Source organism: Musa acuminata, chromosome BXJ2-2, assembly GCF_036884655.1.
Source record: "Musa acuminata AAA Group cultivar baxijiao chromosome BXJ2-2, Cavendish_Baxijiao_AAA, whole genome shotgun sequence".
NCBI classification, from domain to species: Eukaryota; Viridiplantae; Streptophyta; class Magnoliopsida; order Zingiberales; family Musaceae; genus Musa; species Musa acuminata.
This window is the reverse complement of record NC_088339.1, coordinates 29,159,923-29,174,778: the sequence shown is the minus strand read 5'-3', so window position 1 is coordinate 29,174,778 and position 14,856 is coordinate 29,159,923. Positions and strand designations below refer to the sequence as shown.

At 44.1% G+C, this 14,856-nt stretch overlaps 2 protein-coding genes, 1 long non-coding RNA gene and 1 pseudogene across 18 annotated transcripts; 2 read left to right on the top strand and 2 right to left on the bottom strand.

Annotated features, from left to right (window-relative positions):
* The first annotated feature begins 1,566 nt into the window (after positions 1-1,566).
* LOC135605889 (uncharacterized) lies at positions 1,567-3,499 on the top strand. The gene is made up of 2 exons (XR_010484599.1): positions 1,567-2,576; positions 2,915-3,499. It is a non-coding gene; the product is annotated as an uncharacterized LOC135605889 (long non-coding RNA).
* On the bottom strand, positions 3,220-4,939 carry LOC103975537 (small ribosomal subunit protein RACK1y-like; annotated as a pseudogene).
* Positions 4,940-6,121: 1,182 nt separating this feature from the next.
* On the top strand, positions 6,122-9,443 carry LOC135583535 (uncharacterized). 10 transcript variants are annotated; one of them, XR_010484596.1, is made up of 9 exons: positions 6,122-6,470; positions 6,682-6,783; positions 6,863-7,128; positions 7,872-7,943; positions 8,185-8,252; positions 8,339-8,495; positions 8,580-8,638; positions 8,748-8,837; positions 8,949-9,443. XR_010484596.1 is itself a non-coding variant. In XM_065096474.1 (9 exons), exons 3-9 carry the CDS (start codon positions 6,874-6,876, stop codon positions 8,997-8,999), a joined length of 774 nt encoding a protein of 257 aa, XP_064952546.1. In that variant the 5' UTR covers positions 6,122-6,470; positions 6,743-6,783; positions 6,870-6,873; the 3' UTR covers positions 9,000-9,443. The 10 variants fall into 10 exon arrangements, 7 of the variants coding, with proteins under 7 accessions (XP_064952546.1, XP_064952548.1, XP_064952545.1 ...); XM_065096474.1 differs by having other exon boundaries at positions 6,743-6,783; positions 6,870-7,128; positions 8,580-8,660; XM_065096476.1 differs by having other exon boundaries at positions 6,743-6,783; positions 8,580-8,660.
* Positions 9,444-9,729: 286 nt separating this feature from the next.
* LOC103975544 (beta-1,2-xylosyltransferase XYXT1) lies at positions 9,730-14,494 on the bottom strand. Of its 7 annotated transcripts, none has more exons than XM_018822259.2 (9): positions 14,220-14,494; positions 14,037-14,108; positions 12,199-12,264; positions 12,064-12,129; positions 11,917-11,979; positions 11,763-11,828; positions 11,606-11,671; positions 10,323-11,434; positions 9,730-10,005 (listed from the first exon to the last, which is right to left on the bottom strand). In XM_018822259.2, the coding sequence occupies exons 1-9, from the start codon at positions 14,350-14,352 to the stop codon at positions 9,808-9,810; spliced, it is 1,842 nt and encodes a 613-aa protein (XP_018677804.2). In that variant the 5' UTR covers positions 14,353-14,494; the 3' UTR covers positions 9,730-9,807. The 7 variants fall into 7 exon arrangements, with proteins under 7 accessions (XP_018677804.2, XP_018677805.2, XP_018677802.2 ...); XM_018822260.2 differs by having other exon boundaries at positions 11,606-11,662; positions 11,917-11,985; positions 14,220-14,493; XM_018822257.2 differs by having other exon boundaries at positions 11,914-11,979; positions 14,220-14,493.
* Between the last annotated feature and the right edge of the window lie 362 nt (positions 14,495-14,856).

The window sequence follows — 14,856 nt, the reverse complement described above, 5'->3', positions numbered from 1 at the left end:
TAGTAAGGTTAAATGATGGAGTTGAATAGAGAATAATGCCATCGTTGGATGGATCATACAAGCTTTTATTATTGTCTCGAACAAAAGAGTCCGTGACACATTATTTATTGGGTCAGAGGAAGAAGAAGAAGAGAAGGGGAGAGTAAGTATTTAATGTGGCAGGACCATTTGTTAGGTCTTATTCTATTAGGTACAGCACATGCTTCATCACAAAGGTAGGTTGGATGCATCACATCGTTGGATCGAGGAAATAATGAATTCTTGATATGTTAGTGGTGTATGAAGTCCATTCATTAAAGGATCAACTATTCTAATTGGTAAAAATTTAGTTAAATTATCATAAGCTCCTGAAATCAAATTTCGCTTTCACCAAAAAGAAAATAATTTATTATTATTAGAAAGTATGTATTCTTTAGTTCTGTACATGGAATTCTCAACATTAACTCATGCCTTGGTAAGCGATGATCATCGTAAGTAACGAGCGTGTGCTAGCCATGGCACTGTTCCACAGGCATGCTGTCACTCCATTAATATGATATGTCAACCTTGCTCGAGTACGTATATATTTGCTTCTTCGTTCGACTAATATAGGGTGTTGTTGGGTCAACGAATTGCAAGTGTCGGATGATTCCGAATTTGGTAAGTATTTTAGGTCTAGTCAACGGTTGGATTGGTTGACATTCTGCCTTCATTGTGCGTACACACCAAGCGTGGAATGAGGAGAGCCATTTCTCTGTTGGAAAAGACTTGGTATTTTTGTTGCAGATTTGCATTAAGAACAGTGTAATTTATTCTGAAGCAAGACAACAACAATTCCTGATCACTATATTAATGCACAGTTCGTTGTAGATGACCAATTCCGATACCAGATTTTTGATCGAAATGACAGCCAATCGGACGAAGAAGACCAAAACTGAAGTGGATAGAGCATATGCATGTTTCAGCTAACATTGTCGTGTAAGAGATTGCAGGAAGCAAAAAGATGCTGCTTACATGCATATGGATTTGTGGAGAGGTGAAGAAGGCAGACATGAGAGAGAAGTATAGGAGGAGGAGGAGGAGGAAGAGGAGCACAAGATGGCAACGAGCGTCAGAGGGAAAGGGCCGAAGAGGAAACCACAAGGTTCCAACTTGAGGGAGAAAGGGGTGTGTGGCAGTGTCGGCTTTCAGAAGGACAGATGGTCTTTAGAGCTCAGTTTAGAATGACTATCTCGATAAGCATTGCCAGTCGCCCGGAGAGGCGAAGGCTGCCCAGCTCGTGGCTTCCTTCTGCACCCTCAAATAATTGCCGAGGTAAAACCAAATCTGTGTCCTTCGTCATGAGAACAACACCTACGCTTGATTACAATAAGACACAATCATTAGTTGTTCTTCAAATCCAATTATGTTCTCGGATCTTGATATGCCTGTGTCGAATTTGAGACAAGATGAGACATGTGACTCCACATGTAAAGCTGTGTTATGGGCCCTTTGTTATCAGAGCCATGCATTTCGAATCAATGGAGAAGAGAAAAGAAAGGAGAAGGCAACAAACACCGTTCTGCATGTGGTTGATACCACCAAACACACTGCTAAATGTCCAGCCCATTCTTTCTGTGACTTCAATAACTCTCCCTCTCTCTTTCTCCCTCTCTCTCGCTCTCTCGAGCTTTCAATAGAAGCTCGCTGCCTTATGATCGATGCCTCCAACGAGAGACAAGAGAAGGGAGAAGAGGAGAAGGCTTGGCTTCTTCTGCTTGGTGACAGTACTATACGCCATCTTCGTCTGCTTCGCCTGTGGCTGCCCAGCAGTCGCGACTCCAATACTTGGTCCGAGGATCGGCGCCGAAGGAGCACGGGAGAAGATGACTATGATAGGGAGAAGACCGACGCCGCCGGAAACGACTTCCAGCGTCCATGAAAGCAAGCGACGAGTGCCAACTTGCCCCGATCCTCTTCACAACAAGTGACACTTGGTTCTTCTCTTTAATTACTTTTTACTGTGAAGGACGCAACTCGGACACGACATTACATTCGCTTTCTTGCATTTATGATATCGGTGCTTGACCGTACTCGGACTCGTCACATGATCACAAGCATAGAGCACCACCATATGTTCATATATACCTACAGCAATTAGCTGAAAGCGCAGAGCAGAGCGTCGTCCCAAGTTTCAAGGGGGGGGAGGGAAAGCCCTATCTAAGGTTCATGGCACTGTTTGAAAGGTAGGAAGGTTCTTCGCGGAAGGTATCTACTCACTGTCACATGATGACTAAAAGGGAGCAAGTCGGTCCTCCTCCTTGTCGCCACTTCGCCTCCGATACCTTTCAAGACTACTACAAGATTAGGTTATCTTTAAGCTCTTCGCCATGTGAAAACGTAATGTGATTTTGTTATTCCTAAGTGGTCTTGGGCTAATTCTTGGGCTGCGTTCGAGCCCATCTCTACTTTAGGGCCGAGTTGTCGGCGAGAGTTGCATAAAAACCCTATCGCCGCCTCTCCCTTCCTACCGTCTCCATTGTTTCGCTCTACGAGGAGAAGCGGCGCGGCGGCTGAGTAAAACGCATTCTCGCTTCTACTACCTATTTTATGCGATGGTAATATTGGCTTTTGCTATTATTGGGATAAAGTTGAGTTACGAACCCTAACCGGATTCAATGTTTCTGTTCGAGCTTTGTCGATATTGAGTCATCGAGGTAGAATTTAGGATATGTGGATGGTGGTACGAAATCGCTCCTGTGATGAATGAATCTTCTATCGTTCCAATTCCTGAATGCAGCTCCTAAATGCTGTGCTTTGTGTGGAGATGAAGAGACATCTGAGGGGTTTTTTGTCTGTTTTCTTTGATTTCGGATGGCAATATCTGAGGCCAAAACAGGGTTTTTGTTTTTCGTTGATCCGCAAATTACAATCTTCTTTCTTTACCAATGGACAGCCCGAATCGGGGAAGGATTCGCGCCCAGAGATGGTTGTCAGCGGGCAATTACATCTTGCACACTTACTGACATGACGAGAATTCAAGCAGCAGTCACTCACTTCTCCCAATTGACAACGCCGTGAAGTGCTGCGCTGTTTGAAGAGGGGAATGTTGCGGATGCAGATGGAATCAGCTTCATCGCATCCAAGATAGAGAGGAAACCGTGGTAATCGCTTCGGAGAAATCGTATACCAGTTTGCAAATCATATATCGTGTCCATAACGAGATCTGCCGATCGATCAGCTAAACGAATCGAAGATATCAAAGTTCTACCTTGCGCAGCCAAAGTGCCACCATCTAAGCAGGAGAAAATCCCCAAAGTCTGATTGTGCCATCCTTGTATCCAGAATACAGCGTGAGGCCATTAGCGCTCCAGGTTAAGCTGGTGCAGAAGGGTCTCTGCCAGCATCGCGCCAACAAAAAGAAAGCCATTAGATGCAGTAACAGTGAACACTTGTATGTAGATCAAGATGAATTACCATCACTGGATTTTTAATGTTCAGATGGTCAATTCTGCAATCTAATTTATATTTTCTTGATCTACCTTTTGGTTTGGAATTCGGTAACACTTGCTGAAAGCACAATTCACAAACGCATTAAATGAATGACGAAGACAGAGGCTGGTACATTATTGTATATCATCAGCAAGATCAAGAATCGGTTAATTCCATGCATAAATCAGCACAAAAGTCTTTATAGGCATCGCTTATCGGAGGAACCAAATGCTTCATGCATGTAAACGAACAGCTGATCGCTAAATTTGGAGAAGGGCAAACATACCAAGTACCAGTCGAGGACCTTTTTCCTGCCGACGGCCGTCTCCGGCTTGAGAACCTGGAGCAGAGTCTTCTCGGCGAGGTCCCAGATACGGATGTCGTTCTCCGACGCGACGCACAGCCAGTACCAGCGGGGGCTGAAGCAAATCGCGTGGATGATGGACCCGGCGTTGAACTCGTGGACCTTCGCCTCGATGGCTAGCTCCCATAGTAGGACGAGGGTGTCCTTGCCGCCGCTCGCGCACATTGTGCCGTCGGGGGTGACAGCCACGGCGTTGACGTAGCCGGTGTGGCCCACCAGCGTGTACATGAGCTTGCGGTTGGTGAAGTTCCGCACCTTGACCGTCCGATCCCAGGAGCCGGACACGAGGACCAGTTTGTGGAAGTTCGGGCTGAAACGGACGCAGCTGACCCACTCGGTGTGGGCGTCGTCACCCTCAATCGTGCACTTGCACTCGCCGAGCGAATTCCAGACCTTGATGGTGCGGTCGCGCCCCCTCGAGACGATCTGGCGGTTGTCGTGGGGAGATGGTGACCGAGAGGACATCCTTTGTGTGACCCACGAAGCGCGAGGTGATGGAACCGGTGGCGACATCCCGGAAGCGGACGTCGCCGTCCCAAGAGGCTGAGAAGGCCAACTGGCCATCGCTGTTGAGGACCACGTCCTCGACGAAATGTGAATGTCCCGTGAGTCGGCGGTGGGGGACGACGGTGCCGTCGTCCTTGATTTTTCAGATGAGGACGGACTTGTCACGGCAGGAGGAGACGACGATGGGGGAGTAATAAGCGGAGACGGCGATCGCCGTCACCATGTCCGTGTGGCCCGCGAGCGTGTCGCGGAGAACGGAAATTTGTCCCATCGGAATAATACCGATAGAACGGTCGGCGGGAGCTCTGTGATGGGTGAAGGAGGCAGGAGGGGAGGTGGCGATCAAATTTCTGGTGGCGCACCTTCAGGGCTCTTATATATAGCAGCGACGGGTGGGCTTTATATCGACGAGAGCCGTATGATTTGCATGGACTTGATCGATCCAAAGCCCGGATGTAGTTCTAGAGAGTTCTAGATGATCCATCAATCTTCTAGAATGTTCAACTGCTATGTGACCAGCACATCCCATCCCGTCGTCTGTTCAAGCACAGAGCACCACCAGCAGCGCCACCGTGGGCAAGCTCAACGCCACCATCGCCATGCATGCCAACCACATGCAAGGCCTGCAGCTCAGCAGCAACATCCCCACCGCCTCTCCCACTCCATCCACCCCGACGGCTCCTCGTACTTCTCCTCCGCCATCTTCAGCACGTATATCCTCTTCCGCAGCACGATCATGTTCTCGCCCACGTTGTCGGTATCCTTACTACAACCAGAAACGACCACGATTGATGATCTCCTCTTCTCATGGAGGTGGGGTCTTTCAAGGGAAGAATTTAGCGAAGACAAAGCCAAGGAAGCGAGCGAGGAAGAGGAGGCTGCCATTGCTTGTGATCAAAGGTGGCAATCTTCCGCCTTTGAAGCAACAGATCCGGGTAAGAGGATAAACGAGGAATGGATATGTCACGCCCATGTTGCGTATCTCATTGCGTTCCCTTGCCGTGTGCTTGTAGTTTGTGACGGTGTGGTGCACGCCTGCGTATACCATCTTTCTTGTCGTAAAACATGGATATTGGAATTCCTGTACTTTCAAGATTCCAAGATCGTAAGCACAAGAAGACGACTGTGTCTTGCAGTGGCGCACGCTGCATGATAACAGGGCAGAAGAAAGCTGCTTTTTATTGGTGGTGGAACGTTCAAAGTCCAAAGGGAGACGTGCTGCGCCGTCTACATATCTTTTGCTTGTTTATTGTTGTTATACTAAGAAAACTAATACTTAATGAGTACTAACCCAACAATGGGATGCATCTAAGTTTATCAGTATGGTGAATGATTTGCTCCAAGAAGTAGGAAATAAAAGAGGTGTGCACGCGTTAATGAGTAATGAGATGCAGAAGATATTTTCGAATGGAGCAGCTAAGCTTAGTGTGGTCCTCAAACTATGGAAGCTTGGAGCTAAGCCAATCGAATTTAATGATGCATGTCAGCCAAACTCATCAGACAAGAGGAAGCTCAACAACGCAGCAGAATGAACTCTTCATCACACAAGTCCACGATGAGAGTAGGCAACCCAACCGCATCCAACTTTCCACCGATAATGCATGCAATGGCGCAGTTTGTGACTTTGGTGATCTCCCCTGTCCTAACACACCATTTTGCTTAACAAACCTTTGGTTAATTTTGACTAATTAGATAGCCTAAAAAACATCATGCGACCAAGGAATGACTTTTACTAACTGAATCTTTATTTGAAGTGTCAAATCCATCGTAGAATTTTGCACTGTTGTAGATAATTACAACAGTGTTTGGAATCTTTGGCATACCCAAAGCATGCATGACATGAAAGGGAACTTTTTGAATTAGAAATTGCGGGTTGGGGTACTTTACGAACACCTTCACCCCACTCCATCTCTTGCTTCCAGCACAAATACCCCCCCTGCCTCTTCCTCTGTTGCCTCCTCTTCTCAGGTTTCTCTTTCTTCATCCAAATCCCACCTTCTAAGCCTTCTCCTCCTTCCCTTCTCCTACTCGGGTTTTCCTTGGCCTATTTCTCTCTCTCGAGGGAGGGAAGAGCGAGTGCCTTCGGAAGCCGCAGGAAAGCTGCCACCTTTCGCCGTTAGCCATTCCGGCTTGCTCCTATTTCGCCAAGGTTCTTGCTTTCTCCATTCTTTCCATATGGTTTCTTCTTTGTAGTGGCCTATCTGTGTTTGCTTTTGTGATTGCTATGAAAGCTTGGTTTAATTCCTGCCGTCTATGTTGATAAAGGCGGCATCTTTCTCATGCTTATGGTTTGCCTGTGCGTAGATCTTATGGTTTCGTATTTTGCTAATGAAATCACACGCTTTTAGTGCTGTTATCAGGTTTTGATTAAGCTCGGCGTACTTTATCTGCTTCGATAATGGCATTTTGTCGTTCTTGCAGCTTAATTCTTCACGGTAGAGCAGATCGCTTTCCTCAAACAGGTCCCTTTTAACCTTGGTAACTTTCTTTCGATATGCGAAGCTATGGTTATTGTATTTCTTCATCCTCATCACATTTTAGATTCCAGAACAATGGGCGACCATCTTGCTCTGCTTGTGGACCATTTGCTCACCGAGTCGACGCTTGAGGCTGCAATTGGAAACGGGAAACAAGCCCAAATAGCTACCGATTCTGCCTCATCGGGTGACCTTGGCAGTAATTCTACCCCGAACACGTCTGTTGGGCACCGGACACCCTCAGGGAAGCTGGTGGAGTGCAGAATCTGCCAAGAGGATGACCATGATTCCAACATGGAGATCCCTTGCTCATGCTGTGGCAGCTTGAAGGTGAACTGCAAATTCCTAATTTGCCTTAAAGATCATTCTTCAAGACTAATTCCTAATCAAATAGATGCTCTTCTCATTGCACCCAGTCCGTAGAGTCTCCTTGTCATGATACATCTTTTAGATCCGTCTTCCTGGTAGATCATCACAGGGCTGATGCTTTGTACCTTGCTTTTCACAACACAATCTGTGAAACTTTGCGCTCTCTCCCTCCTTCACATGCACTTTTCCTTTCCGAAATAAAATGACATCCAACTTGTGAGTAATCTTATCCGGCCGAGTAAATAGTGTGATGCAGTGAAGAGGATGCACAATTAGTGTTGAAAATAGCAGCATCATTTACCCGTCCATGGACATCCATAAACATATTCCAGTTTATGGAATATGTAAATGTACATTTCAAATTCTGATGTAGATTTGGGTTTCAAATATGTAAATGTGCTACGTGAGTTCCCTCAAAATGATCACTGAATTAACTGTCAAGTTTAACTAGGAGTACTACACATAGAGCTACATTGAGCAAAGACACTAGCAATTCATTTTTATTAGGATACACTTATTATTAGTCAACTTGATCAGTATCTTCAGGTGAACTTTGGAAAGTATCACTTTTAATGGAGCCTAGTTTGCATTTTCAGCACCACAACACTGCTTCTGATGCCATTTCAAGGTTGTAATTTACTCCAGCAAAAAATCATCAAATCTTATAATAGGATAATTGAATTATATCTTCTTTTTGCTTGCAGTATGCTCATCGGGTATGCATTCAGCGGTGGTGCAATGAGAAAGGAAACACAATGTGTGAGATATGCCTCCAGGTTTGTTGTCAAATTTCTAAAGTTATCTTTTAATCTCAACATGCTACTTCTTCCATGTTGATTAGTTGAGTAACATGCACACTGAAGTTAAGAGAACAGCTCAGTGGATGTAGCGTGGGCCAACATAGGCTCGTTGTTCACCTACACATGCATGTGGATGTAGATGTAGCGTGGAAACCATGTAGTCTTTTATGGAGCAGATTGTACTGTCATATATTAAACTTTCTCTATTTATATTCAGCAATTCAAGCCAGGATATACCTCTCTGCCAAAGTTGTTTCATTATGGGAGAGCTCCGATGAACTTCAGGTATCTTCATTATGTGTGGTCGCATTTGTTGTGTAACTTATCTAGGCAATAAATCAGGCCATTCTTTCAAAGATCCTTTACTTTAGACACACTCTCAGGGGAAGCTGGGATATATCCAGTCAGGACCTTCATGATCCCCAGATTCTAACAGTGGTTCCATCTGGTGTCATCGAGTCAAATTATTATGACCAATTAGTTTCAAGGTTAAGAAGCGCAATTTGTTGTCGGTCAGTCACCATAATCGTGAGTTCCTTTCTCATTTGTAAGACGATGTTTTTGCTTTGTAGACGCACTTTGATCTAATTAGCGATACTTCCTTTTATCCAGTTCATGATTCTTTTGGTTCTTCGCCATACTCTTCCTCTCATAATCAGTGGAGCTGAGCAGTACTCATTTACTCTATTCTCAGTAAAGCTCTACTTCCAAATGTATTTCTGTAATTGCTAGCTTCTGAAGCTCTGAATAACTTTTAAATGTTGCATATCTAAAACAAAGCTGCTGGTGTTGAGGACTGCTGGAATACTTGTACCCATCTTTTTTATTGCTGGAACATTAACAACGTTTCATCACTCCCGTCGCCGACAGGTACTTGTTCGCCTTTGTGGCTACCGATATGCTTTGGAACCTAATCATGCAATTTTCTTTCATTTTTCTTTTAATCAAGAAAGAGCTCAAATTTGCTAAATAACATTGCAGGCAACTCGGCGAATATTATCTGCCTCTTCATCTCAAGCAGAGAATATGTAAATGAAGTCCTTCCGTTCACATGCAGTCTCAGCCACATATCGTCCGAGCCTACCGGCACCAAACAAATTGTAGAGTTGGTGACCAATTATGTGAAACTTCACAGTCGAAAGTGTCATAATGAAAGCAATATATGACACCAATATACCTGTAAAGAAAAGAAGTGCCAATGATAATTGAAGCTTCTTGAGGAATGTTACTTCAGAATGCGCAACATAAAACCGTTCTCTGCCTCTATAAAGGTTGCGAGGAAAAGTTCGGAACATTTCAGCACTGGAAGAATTCAGCAGCTGAACATGATACTTCACATTCATATGAAAGATGGAATTTGTGCCAGATATGATGGAAAAAAATCCAAAGGTTCAACTCTGTATCAAAATGTGCATTTCACCTTGATGTTCTTCATTTGTTTGTTATAAAAGTTTCCTGAAGTTGTTTCCTGTTTAACATCGACGGTTGGATTCTTGAAATGATGTTGCCTAAACAACCCCTCATTGTTAAGGATTTACATCATACTGGTCTTTTCCCTGTAGCCAGAAATTTCATGGTTCATAATATGCAGGTGGCTTTGAGAAATCAAGTGGAATGCTATTGGAATGGCCCTCGAAATGGCTTCATTCTATTAGTTTATTGATTTACATTGTTTCGGTTCAGAAAAAAAATTGAATGATTTTATTATCTACAGATTTGCAGAGAAAAAAAAAAAGATCTTTTTGATAAAAAGAGAATTAAATAGGAAAAGAATAAAAGCTGCCAATCAAAGATTAACCCCTGCAAAAGTTCATGCAACATTCCAACTCAGGTCAGCAGATCACAGCACACGCGAGCAAATGAACCGAAACCTCCTCCCCGCTACATTCCAAAACCAAACGACGACGAAGAAGAGAAGAAAGCCATCGAGAATCTTCATTTCCATGTCCATCATCTCCATCCTGATGGATCGAGGCCTCACCTGCATCTCCAACGAAGACCTCCACAAACTTCGCTTTCTTCCTGGTCGCTGCAATCCCTGCCCAAAGATATACAAGCGATTTAGTCAGATCCTTCAGAGCTCAGCAAATTGTTATGCACTTCCATTATAAGATGGTTCACTGGAAGCAGCTCAGCTGCTGATTACTGAAAATGTAAACAAGAATCATTTTGCTGCAATCTTCATTCATGGACTTGCTTATTCTGAGTGAGTACATTTTTCCAATGGAGTCAATGAATTACTACAAGAAACACAGGTAAAGGCAGGATTCTCATGCAATCTCTCTAAATCTAGTGTTTGATAGACCGAAGTACTCCTGATAAGATACTTCTAAACCTACGCACATCGAGCTTTACCTTTTGCTGGTTCAGAAATATGTTCCAGAATGCATTGAATCCTAGTTGCTTCTGAATCGAAAGGGGGTCCCTGAACAAAACATCATCCCTGGGGTACTTCTCGATCAGGGAGCTCTCCTCCACTCTTATCTCGTACTCCACGTATCTTATTCCCATGTCCGGAGCTGGCTCCGCGAAGATGTATCTGCACCCTTTCGCCAGATCACAGCAAGGAATGATCTGAACCAGTGTCGCATTCGAAGGAAGGAAGACCATGTTCGTGAGCCCAGCCCCGTGGATCCCCATCAACACATCCACCGAGTTCACCATCTGCGCGAAGCGGGAGATGTTCTTCGTCTCCTCAGGCCCGGCCGTGATCAGCTTGAACCCGAGCCCTTTCACCATCCTCATCACCTGCCTTTCGTTGACGAAGGACCGCGATCCTCTCCGAAGAATTAGCAGCAACCTTGGTTTCCTCCTCGACTGCAGGTCGATCCCCTCGCTGTACTTTCTCTTGAGCGAGAAGGACTTCCTCAGGAAGTCTCTGAAGTCGCTCATGGAGATCCCGTTTGGAGATTTCGAGGCATCGATGCCCAGCGCTCTGTGGCTGTGTAGACCCACGTGTGCATGGGGGAAGCAATGAACTCGATCGTCTGCGTCCAAGTTGATGGCCGGGTAGTGGGAGAGGTGCCTCAGGATCTGCTGATACTTAGCCATGAACTGGTAGTTGAAGTCGGTGACGACGAGCTGAACCTCTCCGTTGAATCGGCGAGCCATCATGAAGAGGGGGATGATCACATCGGTGAAGTCGTGGAAGTAGTTGCCGACGAACCCACCAGTGGAGAAGAACACGGCGGGGACGCCGTGGTTTATCATGCAGCGAGGGGCCTTCTCAGGCTCAGCTGCTACTGTCACGGTGAGCTCCTTGATAAGTTCCATGGTCGATTCCCACTTCCTCGGATACGGTCTGATCTTCCATGTCGTGTTCTCTGTCGGAGATCGATCCGTAGGTGGCGAAGCCAACATGATGATGGATGATCTGCCAAGAACTCTAACATCGCCATCCATCGAGCAGATATCTGATCTTGGTGCCGTGAAATCACACACCACTCTGCTCTCCTTGATCAATCTCTCTGCATTAGAACAGAGGAAACCGTGATGCCACTCCTTGATCAGAAGATTTACCAACAAGAAACACTCAAGAGTCATGATTGATAGTTTAAATTAATATTAGCAGCATCACACAACAGACGATTTTATATTGGTGATTCTCTTAATATTGCCAGCCATCACAGAGCACAAACCAGCTGTTGTCTCTTCTTCTCTCTGCTTTTCCTTCGGAACAGGAGGCAATTTTATCACTGTCCAATCTGTGTAGACGTTAGTATAGGTTTTACTGACATAACATGATACAGATGTGTATAAATTATGCTCAATTTACAGCAAAGGGATTACACTAACCTTTATTTGAGTCACCACCACCATGCTTGTCTTCATGCTGAAGTTGCAGTGCCACTGTTTGATTGCCTGCAGAAATAACTTTACAGGCTTATTCTGTACCACCGTAGATATGTTTTAACTCCTGAAGACGAAGTGAAATGTTTGCACCCACCACCTGTAGCCGGTTCATCCAACTCCTTATCTTCCATTGTTGTCGAGGTTAAGCTTGTTGCTGCATCTGCATCTAATGCACCATAGACAGAATCAACCAACTTGCCGATTGGTCGATGACCTATTTCGGTGTAATGAATTGTTGCTTTACCTGCATGTGCTTCTTTCTCATCTTGCTTTTCCTTCAGTGCATGTGGAAGTATTGCTGCTTCTTTACCTGCCGTTCAAGTCTAATTACTCTAAGCTGGAGATTCACCTTCACTCGATGAAGACAAATAGCACTCACCTCCTTGAAGTGACTCATTGCTTAGCTGTGCTTCCTCAAATGAAGGAGGTGTACTTGGTAATCCACCTGTATCAAGTGCATCTTAGAGTAAACTCCATAGATAACTAACAACAGCCTCTATTAATACATGTACAAATAGAACTGGCAGATTTCCAGAATAATCCCAATCCCTTTCCTACTCTAACTCTCTGCCCCAAATCTGCACCTGCTTGTTGTGCAACTCCAGCAGATGGAAATTAAGATGACCTGATCCGAGTCGCAACTCCAGCCAAACTTTATCTTCATCTTCAATCATTAGGCATGTTTCCAATTCAAAAGCCACCAAACAGGTCAACTTCTGCGAGCAGTTCCAATTGTTCAAACCTTCATCTCTTAATCAACTAATAAAGGTAGCATGGAGTCATCATGCTTCGAAATCCATGTGCCATTAGTGCGTAAAGGATAGGTCACGGATTGGCATGGCCTTACTGCAAACTAGATGAGAGGAATTCTGTCGAACACCCCGCGAGTTGCACCTTTAATCCCAAGCAAAGCATGTGTAGACTATTAATTAGAACGCTAAGCTGACGAGACTAGTGAGTACATGGGTTATCTTTGCGTGCATCTTTAGATAACACAGCTAAGAAGAAGAGTTTCCTACAGTTCATACATATTTAGAACGCTTGCTTGCTAATGCAAGAGTTGGCGTGTAAAGTGATATGTATTATTAGACGGCTTTTGTTTCCTTTTCTGAAAGGAACATGTACAGTACAGCTGGGTTGTAGCAATCTCTTGATTCCTTCATGAAAGAGACCACCTTCTTATCTCTTGTTTGTGTGTGGTGTGTGTTATATTCATATATGTATATATATAGCATTGCCTTGTGATACTGTCGCTTCGACATATACATCAATGAATAAGAAATTTGTCATGGTTATAATAGCTCAGAATGTCACGTGATAGTGACTATAATATATCTTAGTAATGTAATAATTCTTAGGTTATCGCCAAAAGCTCAAGAAAGACGTTGACTTGATAACAGGAAGATATTCAAATCCTCTTCATTGTGCTTCAAAGAAAAACCTGAACCAATCACACACCGAGGCATTTGTAGGGCAGATATATAGCTAGGGTTTGTAGCAATGACAAAGATAGTCAGCAGAAGAGGAATCTCTAGCTAGCAAACTTGTAGAAGGCATGTCTGCTGTTATATACATATTTTTTGTGGGATCTAAGTGAAGTTAAGACGCCATCCCAAGGAGTTGAATGGCTGGCAGATGGACCATTTCTCATCTTTACATTTCGACCATGCACCAAATGACGTACCACCAAATCTAATGGTGACAACTTAACTATCGCATTCAAAACACAGCGAGGGCTCAACTAGCTTTAAGATCGTGGAATGTATAACCTCAAATATTGCTCTCTCTCTCTCTCTCTCTCTCTCTCTCTCTCTCTCTCTCTCTCTCTCTCTCTCTGTTCTACGTACAATGAAGAGTTCATCCTAATGGATCACCAAGGTGATGTCTTTTATTCTCTGCACTCAGAACCATGAAACATGCGCAAGATGCTTCTACCAGCTTTTTCGCTTTCAACTAGACTGCTCGACGATGCATATAAAAAATCAAATGGATTTCCATCGAGGTGCAACTTAGATTTTTTAGAACTGTTCCGACCACTGGAAATGCTAACCGCATCCATATCTCCTTATGTACTCCCAAGAAGAATCAAAAGCTATAATTTGGATCAACATATATAGATATATTTATTTATTTAGTTATTTATATATTTATATATGTCCTCTTAGATTAACATCAGATCCAAGTTCAGAGATCATGAAGAGAAAAATGATGGCTGACCTTGTCCTCCAGTCTTCAGTTCCTCCTCCATGGGCAAAGCCATATTCGAATAGCTGGATAGCTGCAAATTCACTGCGAATTGAAACTGGGTGGTGTAATTAAACAGCAGCATATATGAAGAAGAAGAAGAAGAAGAAGAAGAAGAAGAAGAAGCAGCATCTGATACATAGTACATGGACTTACATGTAACGATGGTGTTAGAACCAGATTTGATGAGACAAACAAGGATCACTGTCATGATCAGAAGGCATCCGAAGAGGGCAGCCTGGCTGAGCTTCCATGGTTTCAGATGGCTAAAGCTCTCGGATCGCCTCATCTCTATCTTCTTCTCTCGAAAAGCCTGCTATGGAACTGGAAGTTGCCTCTATCTGCTTTATATAGCTCAGTGTTGGCATGCTACACGACTTTGAACCATAGTTTATATATCCCTTCCTATGTGGTCCTCCCAATTCTGCATACTGTTCCTCAAGGGCAAAGCTGGACACACATATTCCCCAGCTCTCATCTTATGAGTTCATTGTTCCACGCTATCACAACATTATACTTGTATCAGAGGAGGTATAGTACCCTTCAAACCAAAGCTGATGCACATGCAGAAGTATCTGTTCCTATGTATGCATCAAATAATGCGTGTATATAAATTTCAAGCAGAAAAATAGAGAACAGCCTGGAGTCTCTCAGAGAGTGGACGTCGAAGAAGACGAGCGTATTGCTTGTCAAGCAACTAATTTAGACAAAGAGATGCTACCGGATGAATTCAACAAATACTACGATTGATGTGAACTACAATAAATTAGAGAAAACAGCCAAGAAGTGAAAG

Excerpts from the sequence above, each read along its gene's own strand:
- LOC135583535 (XM_065096471.1), top strand. The coding sequence starts at position 6,720 with ATGGCATTTTGTCGTTCTTGCAGCTTAATTCTTCACGGTAGAGCAGAT. Across the intron at positions 6,784-6,862 it reads AGATCGCTTTCCTCAAACAG|ATTCCAGAACAATGGGCGAC; the intron begins GTCCCTTTTAAC and ends ATCACATTTTAG. Across the intron at positions 7,129-7,871 it reads CATGCTGTGGCAGCTTGAAG|TATGCTCATCGGGTATGCAT; the intron begins GTGAACTGCAAA and ends TTTTGCTTGCAG.
- LOC103975544 (XM_018822255.2), bottom strand. The coding sequence starts at position 14,352 with ATGAGGCGATCCGAGAGCTTTAGCCATCTGAAACCATGGAAGCTCAGC. Across the intron at positions 14,109-14,219 it reads TTCTAACACCATCGTTACAT|TGAATTTGCAGCTATCCAGC; the intron begins GTAAGTCCATGT and ends TTCAATTCGCAG. Across the intron at positions 12,130-12,198 it reads CAATGAGTCACTTCAAGGAG|GTAAAGAAGCAGCAATACTT; the intron begins GTGAGTGCTATT and ends CTTGAACGGCAG.